The sequence below is a fragment of the Micromys minutus genome, assembly GCF_963924665.1.
Source record: "Micromys minutus genome assembly, chromosome: 15".
Taxonomy (NCBI): Eukaryota; Metazoa; Chordata; class Mammalia; order Rodentia; family Muridae; genus Micromys; species Micromys minutus.
This window is the reverse complement of record NC_137984.1, coordinates 53,023,331-53,045,303: the sequence shown is the minus strand read 5'-3', so window position 1 is coordinate 53,045,303 and position 21,973 is coordinate 53,023,331. Positions and strand designations below refer to the sequence as shown.

Genomic DNA, 21,973 nt, shown 5'->3' with positions numbered 1-21,973 from the left:
GGAAGCTTACTCTGACTGGGTTAATGATACTTGCTTGCTTTCTCCATCCTTTGGGCCATCATGACACTTAGCACAACATAGTAGTAGCTCCCTCCCCTGAACTAGAATACAAATGAGCTTCTCAGCAAGGACTGTGGTTTAACTGTTGTTGTCTTCTTGGGGCCTAAGGCATGCTGGGATGAGGCAGATGCTCAGGAAGTGTCTAATTAACCTGGCATTAACAATGAGAAGTTATACAAGGCAGTTGGTACAAGATGCTATTCCCAAGTAAACATTAAGTCATGATAATGGTTCAGAGCTGTGATCCCCATTTGGAGCAATTTGTTGAATAGGTGAGAAGGAAATACTTGTGGGAACAGGTTTTAGATACCTAAAAATTTGGAAACACAGGAGATAGGATCTTGGTGAACTTTATCTTCAATAAATTTTTTGGAGCCCCAAACAGAAATGCTCTTTCATACAGTATAAATAATAGAGTCTTTGCACAGAAAGTAAGGATGGAGCTAAGATTAATAGCTAGCAGTTTGCTTTTGAAGGTATCAGATGGAAATCAATAGAATTTGCCAAATTAGTCTAGTGAGCTCATTAAAATTCTCTACATTTCTCTAGCTTTGGTTCTGCTCTTATCTGCATATGTTGCATAAAATATTTTACATATCTGTAACAAATGTAAAATTTAAACAGCATAAATAAAAAGATTTCTGGAGTCACATATAAGTAAGTTTTATGCCTGGGTTCTACAGGAACAGTGTTTCAGTCATAGGAGAAGTTCTTTTGAATGTTCTCCTTCATGTCTCTGACATCTGCAGAAAGTCTGTTCATGATAGAACACTTGTTGTCATGAGGGTTTCTATATAATCACAGGCAATACAGTTCTGTCCACAGTCTTGTGGGGTTGGTTGTTTCCTTCTGTGAATACTGTGATGTACAGATATTTAAGTCTCTACAAACTATCACAATATCTGCATATGACCTATGCATAGTTGCTTATATAGTAATTTCTATATTACCTACAATCACTGGAAACACATTAATACAACACAAACAGTGATTATAGCTCATTATTTAGAAAATAGCAATCCCTAAAATAAGCTATATATTCTGTACAGATGCATTTTTTCCTGAGTATTTTTGACCCATGGTTGATTGAACTGGCAATGGAGAAGCTAAAGATGCAGAGAGAACTCTTCCTAAGAATGCATGCTTTTGAAGGGGGGTTTGTTGACTGGAGGGCTGTAAGACATCTGGAGGTGCTAAGTATGCTTACCATGACAATTCATGAAGAGAGATTCAAAGTAGAAGATAACTTGACAAAAAGTTGTCTAAGGAACAGAAGCTCTAAAACAAATCTCCTGTCCCAATGTCAATGTGTTCTTGTAAGAGATTCAAGGCAAGGTCTACATTGTGAAATTTCTAAGTTTTAGGAAGATGGTAACAATGCACTTTCAAGTTAGGCACAGTATGAAGGAAGAAATAAAGATCTTTTTACCTTTATTTAAATCAAATCAGTTTATATTAGAGTCTCTCTCTCTCTCTCTCTCTCTCTCTCTCTCTCTCTGTGTGTGTGTGTGTGTATGTGTGTGTGAGTGTGTGTGTGTGTGTGTGTGTGTGTGTGCATGTGTATGAGCATATGTGTTGGAGATTGGTTCTAATGCTTTGATTCAATCAGGAATCTGTGTGTTCAAACACTAAAGGTCCTTGTCACCAATTGGTTTTTGGTCGATCAATTAAGATGCCAGCTGTTAATGACTGGGCAAAGGAAGACAGGACAGAGTTGTAGGCCAGGACATAGGGGTGGGGAGGAAAGGAAGAAACTGACTTAAAACAGTGGGATACGGGTGGATGTAGAAGCTGCAGGAGACAACCAGCCATATGAGATTATTGGCACGTGAGCACTGGCCACTTCCCTGATTGGGCCTAGGGTAGCAGGCAGAGGATTAGAAGTGCCCAGCTACTGAGCTAGGCAGCATATTAAAAATAATCTAATGTGTGCACGTCTTTCATTCACAGACCCAAGATTCTCTGGGCAGATGTCTTGAAGCACAACTTGCTGGGAGCATAAAGCAGAACAGCCCAAATTACCAGTACATATATGTTTCAGGTGTGCATGTCTACATGCCAAAGCCAGAAGAACGTTAGGTGTCCTACCCTCACTGAACCCTAAAGCTTAGTCTGTTTCAGCAATGCTGGTTGGCCACCAGGCTTGGGAATTCTGCTCATATTTGTGTGCTATGTCGGGTCACAGACATATGTGTGTATGCCCGGCTGTTTTATATAGGCACTAGGTATTCAGACTTAGGCCTTTATGTTTGAAATGGTGCGTAAGGCTTTACACACCTGGCATGTTCTCAGGTGGTGGTCATGTGACAGAACTACTTCCTCACTGCTGCTTGAATTGTGACAAGCAACTCTGATTGAAGTCCCCTGAAAGACTGCTGAAGCAGAGAGTCATAGCTTAGCACCCGAGGATTTGGGGAGTCATGTCAAACTGTACCTGTTCCCGAGCAGCTCTCATGAGCTGTAAACTTAGGGTCTCGTGCTTCGTGAACGTCTCGTTTTAGGGTGTGTCCTATCAGATGAATGATGCTGAGCAAAAAGTTCTCTGCTTATGCTCAAGTTCAGCAATCGTGAGCTGTGAGCTTGTCTCAAGTGCCAGCCATGCTCTTGGCAGACCACAGTTCTGCCTGGCTATGGTGTGGGTAAAGGACAGTGTCTTCTTCACCATTAGAGTAAGTGCTGAGCCTCTGACAGTTGACATGGAGAAGCAGGAAGGGAAAGAGTCTCACCAGGGAGTGTGAGTCTCAGAGAACTAGCCCATAAATGTTGCCTTTGAGACAGCCAAGGCCAGTCGTTTTTGTAACTCTGGGTCAGTGTGAAGCCAAAAAGAGCCTTCCTTAGGTCAAAAGACCTTCTAAGCTATTTTGCAGAGCCCTCATCATGAAGTCAGGTAACAGTTCTTACCATTGATGTTTCTATCTCAACATTTACATCCTTCGATCATAACAAAACAGGTTTTATACTTGAGACCAAAGCCAACACCTCATAACTGACCTGTGTTTATCTTAAGAATGACGAAAGTGGGAAGTAAAAATTAATTAAATTTACATGCAGGGGAATAGTACTATAAGCAATAATAAAAAGTTATGATAACTACAAAGCAGCATATATGAATACACAAAATAACATAAATGCATACACAAGTTAATTAATTAAAGAAACCAAAGGAGATGCTAATGAGGCTGAGATGTTCTTTATCCTAAGACACAATCATTTCCATCAGCAACATATGAGCCCCTTCAGAAACTGACCCAGCCCAGGTCATTGTAGTGGCCGACCTTCCAGGCCCCTTACATCTCATTGCTTTCAGCCCTACATGAGGTAACCCAGGCCAGTGTCACAAGCATGATAACTAGGGTCAGCAAAAACAAACTGGAAAGCCTCCATGAGCCAGCCCCAAGTAGAATTAGTTCCCAATGGAAATTTCTAGACCCGAAAAGAGATGAGCGGGGTGGAAGGTGTAGCAGCTGGCGAAGCACTTCCATTTGGAGCATCTCTGTATTTCCTGAGTCTCAGTAAGTGTGTTTTTCTAAGCTTAATTTTTTTCCCCTTACAGCCAGCATGCTAGACTTGGGCAAATCTGTTCATCCGCTTGAGCACATTCTAAAATTATAAACCAGAACCGACGCCTGCTTAAGATCCTCACGCTGTATCTCCACACAGCCTCGGCTGCGGCTGCGTCAGAAGCCAGGCAGTTGCTTGGGAGGTTTCTTGGGGCTTTACCTGAACTGGTGGAGGCTGGAGACTTGCTTCGCCGGGAAGGACCTGGGCTCTTGGTTGTGCCCCTGCGGGATGCTGATGCTATTTTGGTGTAAGAAGTTGATTTCACCACTCGACATTCTAGGGAAAGAATGAGAAGACATATGAGGCTCAGGGAACAGCCAAGTCTGCGATACACCAAGCCTTCCAATTTACATTACTTTACAACAGCATTGTGAATAATTTGGAACAGGCTGATAGAGGGGTGCTTTCATTAGCTTTCTATCCACAGGCCCCTTCACTCATCTGTGCTTTTGTGATTTTACCCATGAGGTTCTTTTTCCAGGTAAAATGTTAGAAAGTTGACCTTTATAAAGCAAGAAATGTGAGGGACGATCCCACCAACTCTGGCAGGCCCCAGTGTATGTGGGGCATGCGTGACGTGCCCTGAGTCCTTCCTGGGACAGTCGTGCAGCTGTGTGATATGCGGGAATCACAGGAGGATAACACTGGAAACCAGGTGTTGGGGTCCTGCTTACAAACATGATGACCCTCAACATCTCACCATGAAGCTTCAGGAAAGCTTGTTTGCATCTATAAAGTTGCCTTTCTGTGCAGATAAAAACCTTCTCTTCTATATTTAAATCCTCTATTTTCGTGTTCATTAAATTCAGTGCTAATTATTGTAAATAATAAAAACATTTCCTACTTTTCTCTCTGTGAAAGGGCTGAATTAATTATGACACGCAAACACACAATATCTTGCTCCCAAGAATCCACAGTTAATAATTAAAACCTATGTTTTGAAATGATAATTAATTGGGTTTGAGAAAATATCAAGCGCCTGTCAATCCATAATCAAATTATACTTTATTTTGAATGTTCTAGAATATTTTTCTAATCATTTGTATTTTTAAGTAACAAGGGAGTTGACCGACCTGTAGCTAACTCTCTTTTGCTTCAGTAACTCTTGGGGTTTCTGGTCAATTTTTTTCTCAGCTTGACACAAGCTAGAATCATTTGGGAAGATGGAATGTCAATTGAGAAATGCCTTCATCGAACTGGCCCGGGAGCACATCTGTGGGACATCCCAACTGATGATTGACATGGCATAGTCCAGCCCCCTATGACCAGTGCCACCTCTAAGCAATGTGGTCTTGGGTGGTATAAAAAAGCCAGCTGAGCATACCCCAAAGAGCAAATCAACGAGCATCACCCCTCCACGGTCTCAGCTTCAGTTCTTGCCTCCAGGTTCCTGCCCTAGTTGAATTTCTCCCTTGGCTTCCCTCAGTGATGGACAGTATTGGAGTATTCATACTTCAAATAGACCTTCTATCCCTGGGTTATATTTGGTCATAGTCTTTGTCACAGCAACAGAAAAGCAAACTTATTCATGGGGCCTTGCACACAGACATTTGGTAGCTGTCAAGCATTTTACCACATGGAATATTCAAGTTTGATTAAGCATTTAAACTTTAAATTAAACTGCTTTCAACATTCCATTATGGTAGCATCCCTAATGAGCATTTGGTCACCTGATATAGTTCCTTCATATACATTTAGTTCTTGAAACTTGAAATTCAGTTTTTAGTAACTAGAAGAATACATTGTAAGTGCTCAAAATATTTGCTGAATGAGAGGGTTGGAAGGTAAGTAATTTGCCCCCTAAATGATCATTTAACAAGTTTCTTTTATGTGTTTGTGTATGTGTACCTGCTTTCTTATATGCCTACCATATGCGTGCAGTGCCCATGGAGACCAGAAGAGGGCACTGGATCTCCTGGACCTGGAGTCACCAGTGGCTGTGATCTGCAGTGTGAACTGCTGGGAACTCATCCCTTCACTGCAGAGCCATCCCTCTGGCTCCCATGCGTTATTAAACATCCCTGTTCTCTGGTGTCTCACTTAAAACATGCATTCATTAACATGTGATTGTTTTTCTTGATCTCTTGAGGCTTAGTATTATCCTTCTAATTTATTTTTGGAATTTTTCTAAGCAAAACTAAGATATCATTGCTGAAGATCTGAAGTGGGTTTGTTGCCAGCAATGTTGTAGTTTTTTTGTTTTTTTGTTTTTTTTTAAATCACACATAGTCATTATCACCCATTTCTACTTTTTCAATGACCTGTTAATGGCCTTTGCTTGAGGTTGAAAAAAACTTTCTTTCATTGCCTTGTAACTTTTATTCTTGTAACATGAAGCTTTTATTTTTTACTCTATCACACATAAAATGATGTTTGTAACATATTTCTCTTTGTTGGCAGCTGTTGAAATATGTTAACCTTTCCAATCTTTTTTAGTTTAGTATTAAAAATTAAAGAAAGGGTCTGGCCGAGTATTCTCAAGGTCCTGGGGTTTAATCCTCAGAAATGCCACACACACACATGCTCACACACACACACACACACACACACACACACACACACACACACACGTGCTTACACATCCCTAATCTGTTAATTTTTCATTAAACCTTTTAAACTAAGAGTTCACAGTTCCAGATCTAACACTGACACCCGACTTCATGTTGATACTGCACTTCCCTATTCGTGCCGTTTACTATTTTCTAAGTTCAAAATATGCTCCTTTCCCTTATCCGCTTTTACTAAGGTGTAGCAGATGTGTAAAAGAAACATCAAAACTACAAGGCTAGACACAAGAAAGGAGATTAAAACAAACGGACAAAACAGAAGCCCAAACCCAACCTGCCTCTACAGGCTTCATAACTCAAAGTCAAAGGAAGGATCAAGAAAAGCCAGAAGTAGGTAACACCGAAGTAAACCAGAACCAGTGAGTTCATTCACACACTATGGGACTGCAGTGGCTTAGTGTGTGTCCCAGGAGGATTTAATTCACAAAGCAAAGCCTTGGAGCCAGAGAAGAAAACCTCAAATTAGCTGTCCTCACAACTGACAATGTATTCTGGAGTTTGTCCTAGATTTTGGACATTCTCCCTGTCTTCTGGCAGCACATTAGCAACTAAACTGAATCACCACAGTGTGGCTGCTCTATGGGCTTGCCTCCAGTTACATTTTTACCAAGTGCCCACTATGTGCCAGGCACGATGGTGAAAAACACAAACTGCAGTTTGCAACACCAACTGGCACCACAGCACCCCCCACCCCCTCTCTCCTTTCTTCTAATTTCTACTTTTTAGAAACCACAGCATTTGGAACCTCTTAGTTATTCTAACAAACTGCTGCTAAAACAATATAGACTCTTCTGATTTAAAATCCAAATCAAGGCTGTAATGAGGGCGGGATGACCGGGCTCTTCATTAAGGTCATGGGCGTCCACAGGCCACATAAATTTAAAATAATTATTTTGGAAGTTCAGTTAGCAGGAGTGAGTGTTCAAAACAGAAAGTTACCAGATGGCACACATTGTTAATAATATCCATCTTTGAGGTCTAGCTATGAATTCAAATGTTGGTTTCAGGGTTTTCCTTGTGCTGTTTGTTCCAGGGACAAGAATTTCTTGCTGGGACTGAGGCTACCAGCACAAACAGCACCAGCCTTGTCACAGGAGGTTGGGACTCTTCCAGCTACAAGATAGTTTATTCAGACAGTTTATAGTATACAGAAATACTCTAGACAGTTTACTCAGACAGTAGGGTCTGAGCAGAGCAAATGAAGGCATGTTGGTAGGTTTTTGAATTTAGTCCATACCAAATTATTAATCGGTCCAATCCATGCATTACTCTGCCTCATCCTGTGACTCTAATGAGTGCTAACAAGCCTGTGAATTGTTAAAGAACATGAAGTAGCTGCTCAAGAAATAAGACCTGGTTTGGTATTTGTCCTATGAGAACTTAGGTAAATTCTAAGTATTTGCCTAACTGATCTACAGGTACCTTTATAAATGAGAAAAACTGAGTTTCTGAGAACCTTGTGACTCCCACCAGAACACTGGTGACTTTATCCCTATTTTCATATATGACATTGGCATTTAATTCTCCATTTGTGAAAGATCCTGGGAAATTTGTATTAGTGGCTGGGGGCATTGGAAGGTGACTGAGTAAGTGTGGATCACAGGAGCGGTGGCAAGAAACTAGTTAAATACTCAATGCTCTAAACCCAACTTTCTACCACATTGTCCAGAGAATGTGCTCACTCTGAGGGGTAGAGCTGTGTGGAAGGAGTAACAGGAACACTGTGGAGTCTGAGAGGTGACCACAGATATGCCACCTGTCCCCCAGGGAGAGTGAGGCTCCCTTAATCAAGCTGGGGATTCTGAAGGCTTGGGTTGTGCAACAGAAAGAGACACAGCAGGAAATCAATCATAGGAGCAGCTTTTTGTTCTCTTTCCAGTTAAAGGATGTTCTGGGGCTTGGGTGGGGGAAGGGGCAGGCAGTGAGGAACAGATCCCAACACCTTTCCAGTTAAGTCTTTAAATTTTAAGTTATTTTTTAAGTTGGAATTACATTGCATAATGGTAAAAAAAAAAGTGTCAGGAGGGACAAAACGAATGAATTTCCTTAGAGAGAATGTCAGAATCCTCGTTGGTTTAAAAATTACAATCTGAAACACGGGGAACAATCTCATCTATCTAGTGCTGGGGAGTTGGGAGGGACTGGAGTGGAGAAGGTTGTTAGAAAAAAGAACCCAATGAAGTTGCCAAAAATCAGGTTACATCCTACCTACCATGCGCACTCCTCATCACAGATGAAGCTGGAAAAAAAATTCAGCTCAAGGTTTTCTTGGTGGAGCATGTGGTGTGGAAGGCCAACTGTAGGGCTGTAATATGATGTTACTGGGAGATGGTGGCATCATTGAGAGGTGAGACCAAGAGAAACTCCTTAGGTCACTGGGGACAGGCTATTACAGAGAACTGTGGGACACTACTTCTGTCCGATTTTGCCTTGAGACGTCAGCAGTTTGTTGGGCTACATGCTTCTTCTGATACATCACTCTTGTCGGGAGCCCAAAGCAAGAGCTTTGCCCAGTTGCCCTTGGAATCCAAAGAAGCAGAATCCCAAGTGACCTTTCCTAAGATAATTGTCCCTGACAGTTCAGTACAGAAACACAAAGTTGACTGATAGGTATAGAAAAATCACAGTGAATGTGTGGACCATGGTGACCATATGTCCACAGATGAGACGCAACACCTCCTCTGCTTTGGGAATGTTTCTACATCAGTCTTTGGGGTGAACGTCACCATTCCTCAGGGGATCTCTGTGCTCTGTACTGATTTTCACTTCAGGATGTCTGAGGATTTGAGTAGACAGAAGTTAAAGAGTGTCTCTCTCTCTCTCTCTCACACACACACACACACACACACATACACACACACACACACACACACACACACACACACACAAAAGATGGGCAGATTGAGAAAAGCAACACAGATGGCAAGGTATGGGCGGGGATGGGGGACATAGTCTCTGGCCTTGTTCCTGGTGGCAAGAGAGTCTCCACCTTGGAAGATTCTCCCTGTACTAAGAGACAGTTGGTAGGAAGGCTGAAGTCCTACAGGAGGTGCCAAGGAAAGAACAGCCTCCAGACTGCACAGTGGTGCCAACGGCTCACCTGAGAGGACACAGCATCAGCACCAAGAGGTCACATGCACCTGCTGTGGAATCTTGACCAAGATGCACAGACCACCATCCCTAGTTGTCTAGACAACCCTGATGATGGGCTACATGCTGGGGAGCAAACGCTCTTTAAATACAGATTTTATTACTATTATCATTTTAAATTCAGTCAAAATAAAAGCATTCTTGGACAGAGGCCTCTGTATCTCATCTACATCTTGCCATTCTGAGCTGTTGAAATGATTTCATTTCACAGCATCCATTACAAGCAGTGGATGCTTTGTGTCCTATGCTGATGACAAAAGCAAGATCCCTCTTCATTTGGCAAAGGCACAAAGCCTCCATCTGGAATAATATCCATCTCTGTTCCTATATGCAAAAGAATCAGGAAGCACATTCGGTCCTAGCAAATTTTATTTTAAATAGTGGCATAAATTCTTGAGGAGGAGAGAAAAAGCGAGCTCTTCAAAAAGTTGCCCCGAGACGTTCATGTTCTCTGAGCTGGATGAAGCCTCTGAATGTCAAGGTCATCAGCGGTTACTCAGTTGACCCTTGGTTTCAGGAACATTCTCTCTCTGTGTATCAGCTGAGCATTGATGCCCAGTTCTCCCAGACTCCTCTTATGCCTAAAGGACTCACCAGCGTCTGTCTCAGGACATCGAAGCCTGACCACCCTCAGTCTGTACCTTGCTGGTGTGGGTGAGCCAAACAGAGCGGTTCCTGGATCACTGATGACTAGAGTTTACTCTTATGGCAATAAAATGATTTTCATGCTTCATGGCAGCTTAGAAGGCAACCGAATGAAGGAGCTGGCTATGCGTGTCTTCCCAGCACCATGCTCCAGAATGGACTGAGTCCTGGCCCATGTTTCTGCCCACCTGACTTCCGGGTCCACACTGACACTTCAGCAAGACTCCATCACTGCTGCCTGTGAAGGAACGAACACTAACTCCCAAGTCTATATGTAGCATGTTTAAGACGAAGGCATCAGTACTGAGAGATTCTAACAGGAAAAAAAAAAAAACAGAAAATAAAAATCTTATTATTTGAAAACTAGTGTCTGGAGCAAACTGCCGTGGAGGCAAAGGCATCAGTCTGGTGCTTTCCCAGGCGAGTATAAGATCCAGCAACGGAGATTTTCAAAGTGTCTTCTAAAAATACAGACACGTGTGGCTGAAGCAGCTCCTCTAATGGCGCTGCGCAGTTTTCAGAACAGCCCACGTGCTGGCACCCCTAGAGATTTTTCAGAGGCCCTGGTGACACATTATGTAACATCTGTGAGAGGCTGGATGGCATGGCATCTTCTGCATTAGCACTGTGAGTCGCTGCTCGGATCTAGTGTTTGGAAGCAGCAGTGGGGCTTTTTCTCCCAGAGTGGAGCTGTCTTGGCTGGGGGAGACAATCTGGCCCCAGGAGACTGCTTGGTAACTTGGGTTCCTACTCTTTTCTCTATCTCTTCAAGTTGTCTCATCTGCACAGTCCCTGTGTCACAGTTTCAGACGCAGTGGAAGAAGAGAAGAGAGGAAGGCTTCAAAACACCAAGAAGTGTCGTAACTCCTCTAACACAGCTTCATTTTCTGCAGCAGATGCCATCTTTTCTTCCTCCCATGTGACAATCACAGTGGAGACCTGCCAGTTGATCAGTGCGACCTTGCTCTCTGATCACCAGACACCCTTCCTACCCTCTAGTGGGGACCCATTACTCCATTAGACAGCATTTTCTGGTGCAGCCCTGTTACTTCCTCTTTGAAGGATTTAATGAAAGCACTGGCCATCAGTTGCCTAGACTTCTCAGCAATTCCTTAAGCATTTGTAGCAAGACAGGCTCATACATTCGGAGGCAAAATCTTTCAGTGTCTGTTACTACTGGATGGGCTACATTGCACTAATGGTTTCCCATTGAGTTTGGAGGTGAGGGAGGTCACAGAGGCACCGGGTAGAGAAACATCATCTTTGCCCTACAGAGTGCAAGCCTGTGCTTTGCAGAAGGGACAGGAGAGCAGCCCAGGGTCAGCCACACTTGGGAAGACAGTTCCCTGCCACATAGCATTCCTGCAATTGTCCTTTTAAGAATGAACTCCCAAGCAGAGGTTCTGAGCCTCTGTTGCTGATTCCATGCTGGGGAAGTTTTCTTCCTTACCCACAGGGATGTGCTTGTTTGTAAACGTAATTAGTAAACCTGACATTAGGGAACTCATTGGCGGCAAATGAAGTCAGGAAGGATCTCATCTTTCCGGGTGAGCGATGGTCGTGTACCTGCTAACCCTGTAATCCCCATGGGAACCCAGTGCCCACCAACAGTGACTATGATCCAAAATGAAAATGTTAAAAGAATCTGTGACTATCCTTGGCCACTCACAAAGAAACTGCCACCTAGTCACTGCCCCATGGAACTTTGGTCAGGTGTCACTGTTGTAAACTTTCATAGGCACCTCAGCTGCAGTCACAGAAATCGAGAAGCCCCACCCCCATGGCTGTAAGTTTATGTCTGTAAAATGTCCTGCAAATCTTAGTGAGTGGTCAGGGTGACCCACAGATGTCTCACCTCTCAATGCGGCACAGCTTCCACACCACACAGCCCAAGTGTGGTATCCTCTTAGTGTTTTCCGAAGCCTGACTATGCTGACATCGAATAGACAGTCTATAGAAGCTTGCAGCTACTGCCCACGCGTCTAATCCTCCCCATGCCGACCAGCTAGGCAGGCAGCACACTAGAACTCCGAAGGATAAAATGACAAACCACTGTCTCTAATCACAGCCCAGGGAGCCAGCCAACCGCTTCCAAATCAGCAAGCCCAAAATGGCCAGGGTTTAGTGAGTAATTGACAGCTTCCTTTATTACTACCTCTAATTTAGGACTAACTGTCGAAAGGCAATGTGCCCCCTGACCACTCCCAGAGGATGCCCCACTTTTAGACAACCTGTCTTCAGCTTCCTGACACAGACACCCTCCGTGTCTCATACCTGATTTTTTTCCTTTCTTCCACCACAGAGCTTCCTGTGCCCGTGCCTGACTCTGACTTTCTGCCAGACGCAGATGGTGGAGGCTCACTCTTTGCTACAGTGAGCTCAGAATAAATAGCTTTCTCTCTCCCTCGCTTAGCTGGTCCTCTTCTATTTCTACCATGCACATGGCTACCACACAGGCATGGCTAGAGCACTGGGTACCTGGGCCTGGGGAATCTCATGCTTTCAGACCTATCTCGGGTTCTTTTGGCCAGGTTTATATACCGTGTGCAGACCTGAATACCATCCCTCTCCCTGTCAAAATCTTTAATTCACTTTTAGAAGCAATGAGCCCTTTTCCAAATAAGGTAACATTTACAGCCTGGTATCTTTCAGTGGCTTTAATTTTATCTACCAACCATCTATATAAAGTTACTTTGCAAAGAGCCATTTAAAGAATATTTGTTGGGGAGAAGGTTGACCCTTTGGCAACTTCATTTTCCTGTAGAATGATCTTCAAATAACCTCCAGGGAACCTGCCTGCCTTGGTGCACTGCCATTTCTGTTGGAGATGTGATTTTAGTTTTTTAAGTGTGTTTTAAAAGTGTTTCTAGGTGTCCCCATGCAAAGAACATCCCCTCACTACTGTGAACGTCTCCCATGTAACTGCTACTAAACTTACATTTATTCTACAAATATTTTCTGCTGTTTTAAGCCCTGGGATGTAATTGCTGACTAGTTGACAAGGTTCCTACTTGCTTGGAACAAAGTGGGAAAAACGACTTGTAGACCGAGAAAGGCAACAACACATGCTGGTTTTTAAGGGTTTTTGCCAAGAATTAAATGGATAGCAAATGGGTGGCCCTCTACACTGGTGGTCAGAGAAGGTGTTTGGATAGACAGGAATTGAAAATTTGAACACAGGAAGAAGCAGGTGGGAAGGAAAGGGAAAGGGTAGGAGCCAGTGATGTTACAATAGGGAAGGTCAGGTCTGGGGCCATTTTAATCTAAGTGGAAGGCAAAGTTATAGAAGAGGCTCAAATAAGGGCAGGGAGCCACCCAACACACTCTAAAGGAATAACCTGGATGCTATGAGAAGTCACAGACTTGTGACTGAATAGGAAAGATGGAGGCCTGACCGTGGGTGGAAGTGGGCATGGGCTATGAAGGGGAGGGTGGATCCACAGAGGATAAAAAGGGACTGTGGGCACACGGGGCACCCTGGAGCACATCCATGTTAGCTTACACGCTCACTTTCCCTGTGTTGGCATATGCAGCACAGTGGCTTCCTGTGCCTACACACAAGAAAGACTCAGCATCTACCACTGCCCATGGCCCTCTTGCAGGAGAAAGAAAAGCAGGATATACTCCTCAAAAGTGCACAGCCGTGCCTCTCTCTGAACCATGTGCTTTAGAACTGCTGGGCATGAGGCCACAAGTGACATTTAGCCATGGGACAGGAAGCATTTTTTTTCTCTAGTACAAGGGTGAGAGGGGAGTTGAGGAAACCCCAGGCTCTGTATGAGACATAATTACATAATGCAGCTTTATAGAGAAAAGGAGCAAAGTCTAAAGGAAATGAATTTGCAAGATGAATCAGTCTGTAACAACGGATACCTGTCCTACTTCAGGTCCTAGCCCAACCCAGGTCAACCATCTCTCTTCCTGACTGGGCTTGAGTGCAGGCTTCTAAACAACAGCCTTTCCCACTCACTGGCGGCTCATGAGCACCTGGCTCTCACTAGCTCTGAAGTGGAAAGGATCTGACAGTAGTAAGAAGCACATAGATACATTATTTAAGAGCTGAGAGCTGGGAAGTGAGGAACCTCTCTCCTTGTGTGAAGCTCTCTTAGGCTTTGCTTTGTACCACCCATTCAGGTAAGTGTACATTCTGGGTGTAGTGGCCTTGAACTCAGACCCAAGTGGGTCAGGGATCTGGAGATCTGGAAGCGCTTTCTGGGAAGCATAGAGACACAGTTGGATTTCCAGGCAGCATACAGTGATAATATGTATAATCCTAAAGAACTGTGCCCTTCAGAAAGGGTAAGGAACTCTTGCTGAATTTCCTTGTGCCCTCAGTGCATTTATGATGTGTCATATGTGGGTAGTGGTAGGGTCTATTCTTCTATTTACAAAGCATTTGGAATTGGGATGCTATTTGCTTCCTTGCTGTAGATGTGGTTCATAGATTCACAGCCCCAGGATCCTCCTGGGATCTTGCTACATCTTAGGTCCTATCTCAGACAGAATATGTTTTTTCAAAACCACTATTAGCTCTTCACATTCACACTAAAGCTTGGTAGGAAATCTTCTATACCTACACAGAAAGGCCCTTGGAATGGTAAACCCCAAGTATCAGTGTGAATGGTTTGAGGTGCTTGTGAAGAGAAGTCATCCTGGCCTTCCCAGGGGAAAGGACTTCCAATGGGGAGCATGGGGGTTAAAGGTCATTGCTTTCATGCCTTGAGGTAAAAACCAAGGCTTGGGAAGAAAACTCTTTAGCTTAACTCACCTTTGAGTCTACACTGACATCAAAAATGCAGTTGAGAAGCCAAGATGAAAACCTCAACTACAAAGCCAGGAATAAACATTCAGATGCTCATTGAAACCCCTCAGAGTACACAGGAAGCTCCTTAAGCCAGTTTGCAATCAGGCAACTTACTAATCTCATCTTTGATGCTGACCGTCTGGTTTCTGACTGATGTTGTAGTGGGCCACACACCAGCCTCTGAGCTCTGCCCTTGTGTCCAAGTCCCTTTCGAGGAGGCACTGACTTGATAAAGAGAGGTGAGAGAAAGAGGAATGCCAGAATCCTGCCATGGGGACAGGCAAATTCTGTCACCTTCAGAAGTGAGGGAATGGGCTGGCAAGATGGCTCAGTAGGTGCCTTCTACTAAGACTGATGACATCAGTTTGATCCTGGGACTTACATGATGGAAAGAGAAAACCAGATCCACAAGTTTGTCATCTCTCCTCTACATGCATGGCATGTACACACACACACACACACACACACACACCATAAATACACACACCACACACACACATATATACACCACACACACATATTCACACACACACACACATCACACACACAAATACACACACACCACACAAATACACACATACACACACCACACACACATATTCACACACACACATACACACACCACACACACAGGTTGTGGGAGAATAAATGAAAAAAATGTTTTAAACATTATAATTGATAATTTTCATTTTGTAAAAATGAAAAGCAAGGAGGGAAGTGACCTATAATCTCATGAATGTCAAGGAGCTTGAGATATTTTTTGTTTGATTATTTTTGCTTGTTTGTTTGTTATTGAAACAGGTTCTTATTATCAAGCCTAGGCTGGCCTTAAACTGGCAGTCTCTTGTCTCAGCATTCAGAGTCCTGAGACCAGGTTATTTTTGAAAGTACAAAGCTATGCCTATACAAACATGTTCAGAGGAAACTATGTCAGCACACTGTGGAATTTAAATGTGTACATGGCAAAGTTCTTAAATAAAACAGATTTATAAATAATTTTCTTTTCTTGCATTGTATATGTAAAGGAAGCACATTGAGGGCAGGCTAATTACTCAGAAAACAAAGCATTTTCCTTACAAACACTGCCCACTATGTACTGTGTATTTTCCTGTTCCTCGTGTTCAGCCTCTTGACTTAACTAAGGAGACATGTCTGTCACCGCTGGCTGCTTAAAAAGATGGTTGGTTGTATTGTTTAATTTTAAAGAAGCCTCTCATAAGCCATTGATCTCTTTCCCCTCCTATTTTAAAAGGCAGACATAAAATTACATCTCTGGGTACTTGTGATTAGTCTTCAATTCAGAAGTGAAGAAAAGAAGAAAAGGTTAGAAACATCTAAAGCCTCTTTTTTTATTAGGAGAAAGCAGGCTTTAGGTTGAAAACATGATTTATCTACTTTAAATCCACTTGAAGATCACCTTTACACAAGGGTCAAATGTGGCTTGAAATGAACTCCCTGTGCAGTACTTAGGCAGGCCCTGGGTATAGCTTTTCAAGGCTAATGAATACTGTAACCATGCGATGGCAACCACCTAAATGGCAGTACATAGGATTTGGGAGGGATTGTGGTCTTTCTTTCAGTGGAAGACTCTAGCTAGAGGGGAGACATTAGAGCTGACTTGTAGCTGGATTGCTTGAAATCAAATGATATTCAATTTACGTTTGGCCTTCAGCCACCAAATAAATGAGTCACTACTGCCGTCTGCAAGGCTGTTGTCTCTGGAAAATGATTCACAAAATGAGGTCAGTAGATAACCTGTTTGGGGACAGACAACATCTTCAAATATTTGCTGAATTAATGGCAGTTGTACGCAAATCCCAAGGCCAATGTGTTTTCTTATAAGCAAATTCAGTCTTTTATTTCCACAACAGAGAGTGTCAAGTTATGTTTATAGTTTCAGATGGAAATGTTGAGTTTTCTTTCCAAAATTACTGGAGTGTATTGAAATATTTTTGTTCCCCTTTAAGCAATCTTGTCTCACCCCTGAAACATCATGTATCTGACAAAACGAAGGATCCTGAAACATCATTCAGGTCAAGAGAGAGGTGGGGTTCCACAGGACCCATCTTAGGAAACATTCGTCTGCACAGAATAAAAACCCTTTAGAAGGATATCCTGCCTTAGGAGGTAGGACCTGTGAAGAGACCTCCACGAGGGATTTGCTACTTTTGTAAAAAGCACCCATGATATTATAGAAGTTCAGATATGCAAAATACTAAGGGGATAAAATTATCGACAGCCATGGTGAAGACTGGGAGCCAGGCTGGGCGGTGCTCCTTAGCATCTCCGGTGTCTTTCCCTGCGTCCAAATCTCAGATGCAACTCATTCATTTTTTAAAAATAAACCCCTCTAACTACTTTGCTTTCTGCTCTCTCCCAGACCTTCTTTCTTTTTTCTTTTTTAAAAGATTTATTTATTTATTCTATATAAGTACACTGTAGCTGTTTCAGACACACCAGAAGATCCCATTACAGATGGTTGTGAGCCACCATGTGGTTGCTGGGATTTGAACTCAGGACCTCTGGAAGAATAGTTGATGCTCTTAACCACTGAGCCATCTCTCCAGCCCCCAGACCTTCTTTCAAGTCACAGTGAGAAATTCAATGGAAATGCACCAGTAGATGAGTATAGCTTATGAAGTGATGTTTATGACATGCAAGGTTTGGTAACGAGAAAAGCAGGAGCGTAAGCAGAGCAGACAGCACACAGGTACACAGCACGGCTGAAGGGAGTTGGGCAGAGGCTTTTCCTCCACCCCATCAAGAAATTTGACTTTTGGTTTATACTTCATTCATTTCCAATACTCTATAATACACAGTGGTTGCTTTTTAATATGTGGAAATAGTGAATTTTAATTTTTTAAAAAGTCTCAACTAATATATCTTACAAGAAAAGAGTAAAGCCTGCATTTCCCTAACTTCCTCCCGACTCGCGATTGCGAATGCAGTTGCTTAGGGAGCTTGAGTTAAGTGCCAGAGCATTCATTCATGGTCCCCACTTACCACATTGACTCATTTAAATTGACCTACTGTGTATCATAACAACACATTTCCTTAAATATTTATTTCACAATCTCTTTAGCCAAACTGGAGTTAGTGGTTTTTACATGGTTTCATTACATGTTTTGAGATTATAAAGAAAACACAGTAGTAGATTTCATTAGACAGACAAGATTGATCAGTAAATGCTGTGGGGGCCATGATGTGCTTAGGAACAGATGGGTGTGGTTCTGCTAAACTCCCCAGGATTCCGGATTTCAAACACTTCCTCTTATCTCTCAAGTAGATGAGAGCTCACTGTCCTGTCCCCATTTCTTTCCTACAAGGTGACTTGTCTCCTAATGTTCCAGTCACTTCTCAGTGATGCTCTTTTCTCCTTTCACTAGTTAATGTTCGTATATTGGAAAATCCTTCTATAGGACAGATTCCTTAGCACTTACTCCTCAGTCCTCAAGTTTAATGTTTTGTGGTGTTTTCCCACAAAGACTTAATTGTTTTGGCTAAACTTTCCTTTGATGGGTCCTGGGAACTCGTTGCTGTGAGGATATCATCTCGCATAGCATTTGGCCAAAGGCCACCTAGCGTTTTCAGGACTTGTTCTCAGTATGTGAGCACACTACAAATGGTCTCAGAAACGGCCAGTAGTGTGCGTCGCTCCAGAGGCCATTGTTGTAGAATTGCCTTAAAGAAGTAACCGTGACTCTGTATGCATCTATAGAAAGGACATAAATGTTGACTCAGAGACAGGCTGCATTATCTATTACATTGAAGACTTTTCACCTGTATGCACCTATATATAGAAAGGACATAAATGTTGACTCAGAGACAGGCTGAATTATCTATTACATTGAAGACTTTTCACCTGTATGCACCTATAAAAAGGACATAAATGTTGACTCAGAGACAGGCTGCATTATCTGTTACATTGAAGACTTTTCACTTTTTCAAGGTGTCTTCCTGTGAGAATCAGAGATTTTATTTTTTTTTTAAATCTCCAATTTTAACTACTTTTATTTAAAATGACTGTAGCATAATTTGTGCCTTAAAATAAAAGGTTTACCTCTTTTCATTTGTTTGTTTGTTTGTATCTAGACGACTCTCAGCACCCCCAGCAGGCGTGGAGTTTATTTCTGGAATGAGGAGGAGCTATGAGGTTCCTAGTAATGGATGCACTATCCTCTGACTGTAGTAACAACCACCCAGGTCTTCACAATATGTAGAGCATGAATCATCCCCCAGGAAAGCCACTCTAAATAAATTGTGATGCCTTAAAATAAAGGTCTGCGCATTTTGCTCTGTGCCTGTGCTGTCTCAGGCATCTTTAGCCCCAGGCAGGAAACAGCTCTGCGGAGGATTCAGCCTGGAGACAGCCTCCACCTTGTTCTCCGCTACCAGTCCCCCTTTTAAAACCCACCAACCAGGTCAGGGAGGGATATTGTTCCATCTCTCCTCTTATATGTTTGCTGCTCTTACCCTTGAGATTGTAAGATTTCGCTCTATGGTCTATAAAAGCTAAGCTGTGGGATTCAACCTGAGATCTTAAAGGAGTCAGACTGTATGGTGGCCTGGTGTCAGCTGTGTGTCATGGTGAGAGAGTCTTGCCTTCTCCTGGGTCTGCCCTCACGTTCCCGAGGAATATGTGACAGGCTGTGTTATGTAACCACCATTTCTAAGAACAGTTCTCTTCCCTCCTAATTGCCTGCACCAATTATTCACTGGTAGTGTCTTCTACATTTTTATTCTTTGAGCTCTTCTATTAAAATGTAAGGCAACCTATAGGTATTCCTGAAATATTTCTAAATTAGTCACTACATCTCCAACTCCCAGAGTATGTGTCAAAGTCGAGGAAACCCACCATTTTCTCAAAGCAGGTCTGAAATGAGTCACTAATGAACAAACTTATTTACAATTAACTTAATTTAGTGGAACTGTCCTGTACACACACAATTGGGGAAACACTGCTCAAGTTTTTTGGTCCATTAAACTCTCATATTCTGAGTTGCTTCTGTGTTTTAGACTCTGGGCAATGTGAGTCAGATATCAGTTTAAATTCAAAAGGCAATGATCAGACAATTAAACAAATGTTCTAGACTATTCTGCAGCACTCTGCTAGGGATCCAGGATATATTACCCTTAGAGAGTCACCTTCACAAGATTTTCATCCACTCTTGGGATTTCCCATGGTCATTGGGCAGCTAACTTGCATGTAACCACTGGCTGCAACCCCTCCTGCGGGACAGCCTTAGCCACTCCACCTGGTTGTCTCCAGGTGTGAGCCAAATGATAAGAAGTCTTGGACAATCCAAGGACATTTTCTAGGCTGGAAAGAAGAATAACATGGTCTAGAGTTCCCAGGAAAAGAAAGAGGTATAGAAATAGAAAGAAATATGTTGAAACATGGAATAAAACTGATCTCCCTGTATGGTAAAGTGTCAACACCCAGTCTACTTCCAGCAGTGTAATGGCAGATATGCCCCTCACACAGGAAGCTACACCTACATGTGGAAGGAGGAGGCCAGGACTATGTGCTCCATGTGGTGGTTTGAACATGCTTGGTCCAGGGAGTGGCACTATTCGGAGGAGTGGCCTTGTTGGAAGAAGAATATCACTGTGTGGGTGGGGCTTTGAAACCCTCATCCTAGCTGTCTAGAAGCCAGTCTTCTGGATACCTTCCAATCCCTGCCTGCCCAGACACTGACAGGCTTCGTATCATAATGATAATGGACTGAACCTCAGAACTTGTAATCCAGCCTCAATTAAATGTTGTTCTTTTAAGAGTTGCCTTGGTCATGGTGTCTGTCCACAGCAATAGAAACCTTAACTAACATACTCCATGAGTGTGAATGAAGAAATGAGAAATGGCAGTAGTTTTAGGTGTGTGTGTGTGTGTGTGTGTGTGTGTGTGTGTGTGTGTGGTTGGGGGAACAGATCTCCCACAATAATGTGAAGTTTCCCTGCTGTTTGCCCACAAACTATTCTGATTTTATTCTATCCACTCAGCAAACATTTCCTGAGTAGCTATTGTTTTCCAGACACTACATATTTACAAAACACAACACTACCTGCTCTCTAGCCTTAAAAGAGAAAGTCAGACAGGTAACAGCTCCAGAAAAATCCTCAATACCTACCATTCCTATAATATGTCTGTGTCGGGCCCTGTTCTGCTTCCTTTACATGCAGAACTTTATTCTGTGTTCTCAGTAGACACCAGTGTGGCTCCATTTTAAAGATGGAGGATTCAGGGACATGGGACATGGGACAACTGAACTTTCTGGAGCCTGAGATAGACTGAACTTAGTATATCTGCTGCCAGAGCTTAAGTTGCACTGGGCATGGGATGGGGTTTGCAACAGAAAGGAGGGAGTTACTGCAGCCTGGGTGTAGAATAAATGCTAGAATGTTCTAAGCATGTGATGCTATAACACTTTCCCCTACTTGAGCTACATCTAGGAGTAGGCACAGGGCCACAGAGGCACTGGGCATTCTAGGAGGACTCTGAGGGAGGGCAGAAGGAAGGCCATGCAAAGCCCTGAGCTTACACATCCCAAATCTTTTCCTCCCTCCCTCTCTCTCCCTCTCTCCCTCTTTCTCCTGCCCCCCCATGCTACAGGCCTGCTGTAGATGTGTGAAATACAGAAATATACAGGACCAAGAAGAGGAGCAATAACTTAGATTTCACCAACTTTTTTTAAGACTCTTATTGACAATAACTATCATTTTCAAACACCAGGTGTAATGAAGATTAATAGAAAAAAATGACTTAATATTGGAATGAATTTGTAGTGCATACTCAAGTGGTCTTAAATTCCTATTATTCTAAAAGGAAAGAAATAAAACCTCAAATGCCAATTCCAATACTTTTAAAATATGTTTTGATCATTCAGAATCATCCTTAACACCCATTTATAAGAACAAACAGTAAGAGGACAGTTGTGGTTAGGAGTTTACGCTGTTCTCTTGGACAATACTTAGTGTTAGATCAATTCCGTTTAAGAAACTGTGTTTTTTTTAACTACTTTTCATTGTATTGTATGTGCTTGAGGGTTTTGGTTGCATGTATGTCTATGCATCATATGCATGCCTGGTGACCACAGAAGCACAAAGAGGACATCAGATCCCTTAGGACTGGAGTTACAGCTGGTTATGATACATCATGTGGGTGCTGGGAATTGAACCTGGGTCCTCT

At 42.8% G+C, this 21,973-nt stretch overlaps 1 protein-coding gene across 7 annotated transcripts in view; it reads right to left on the bottom strand.

The window, feature by feature from the left end:
* The window catches only part of DCLK1 (doublecortin like kinase 1), a gene marked incomplete at both ends in the record, with an annotated part of 262,378 nt that overhangs the window by 78,582 nt on the left and 161,823 nt on the right, over positions 1 to 21,973 (bottom strand). For all 7 annotated transcript variants that reach the window (XM_080929185.1, XM_080929186.1, XM_080929187.1 and 4 more), the window contains one exon: positions 3,781 to 3,897. In XM_080929185.1, the coding sequence (XP_080785311.1) occupies positions 3,781 to 3,897 (117 nt within the window). The remainder of the gene's footprint in view (positions 1 to 3,780; positions 3,898 to 21,973) is intronic.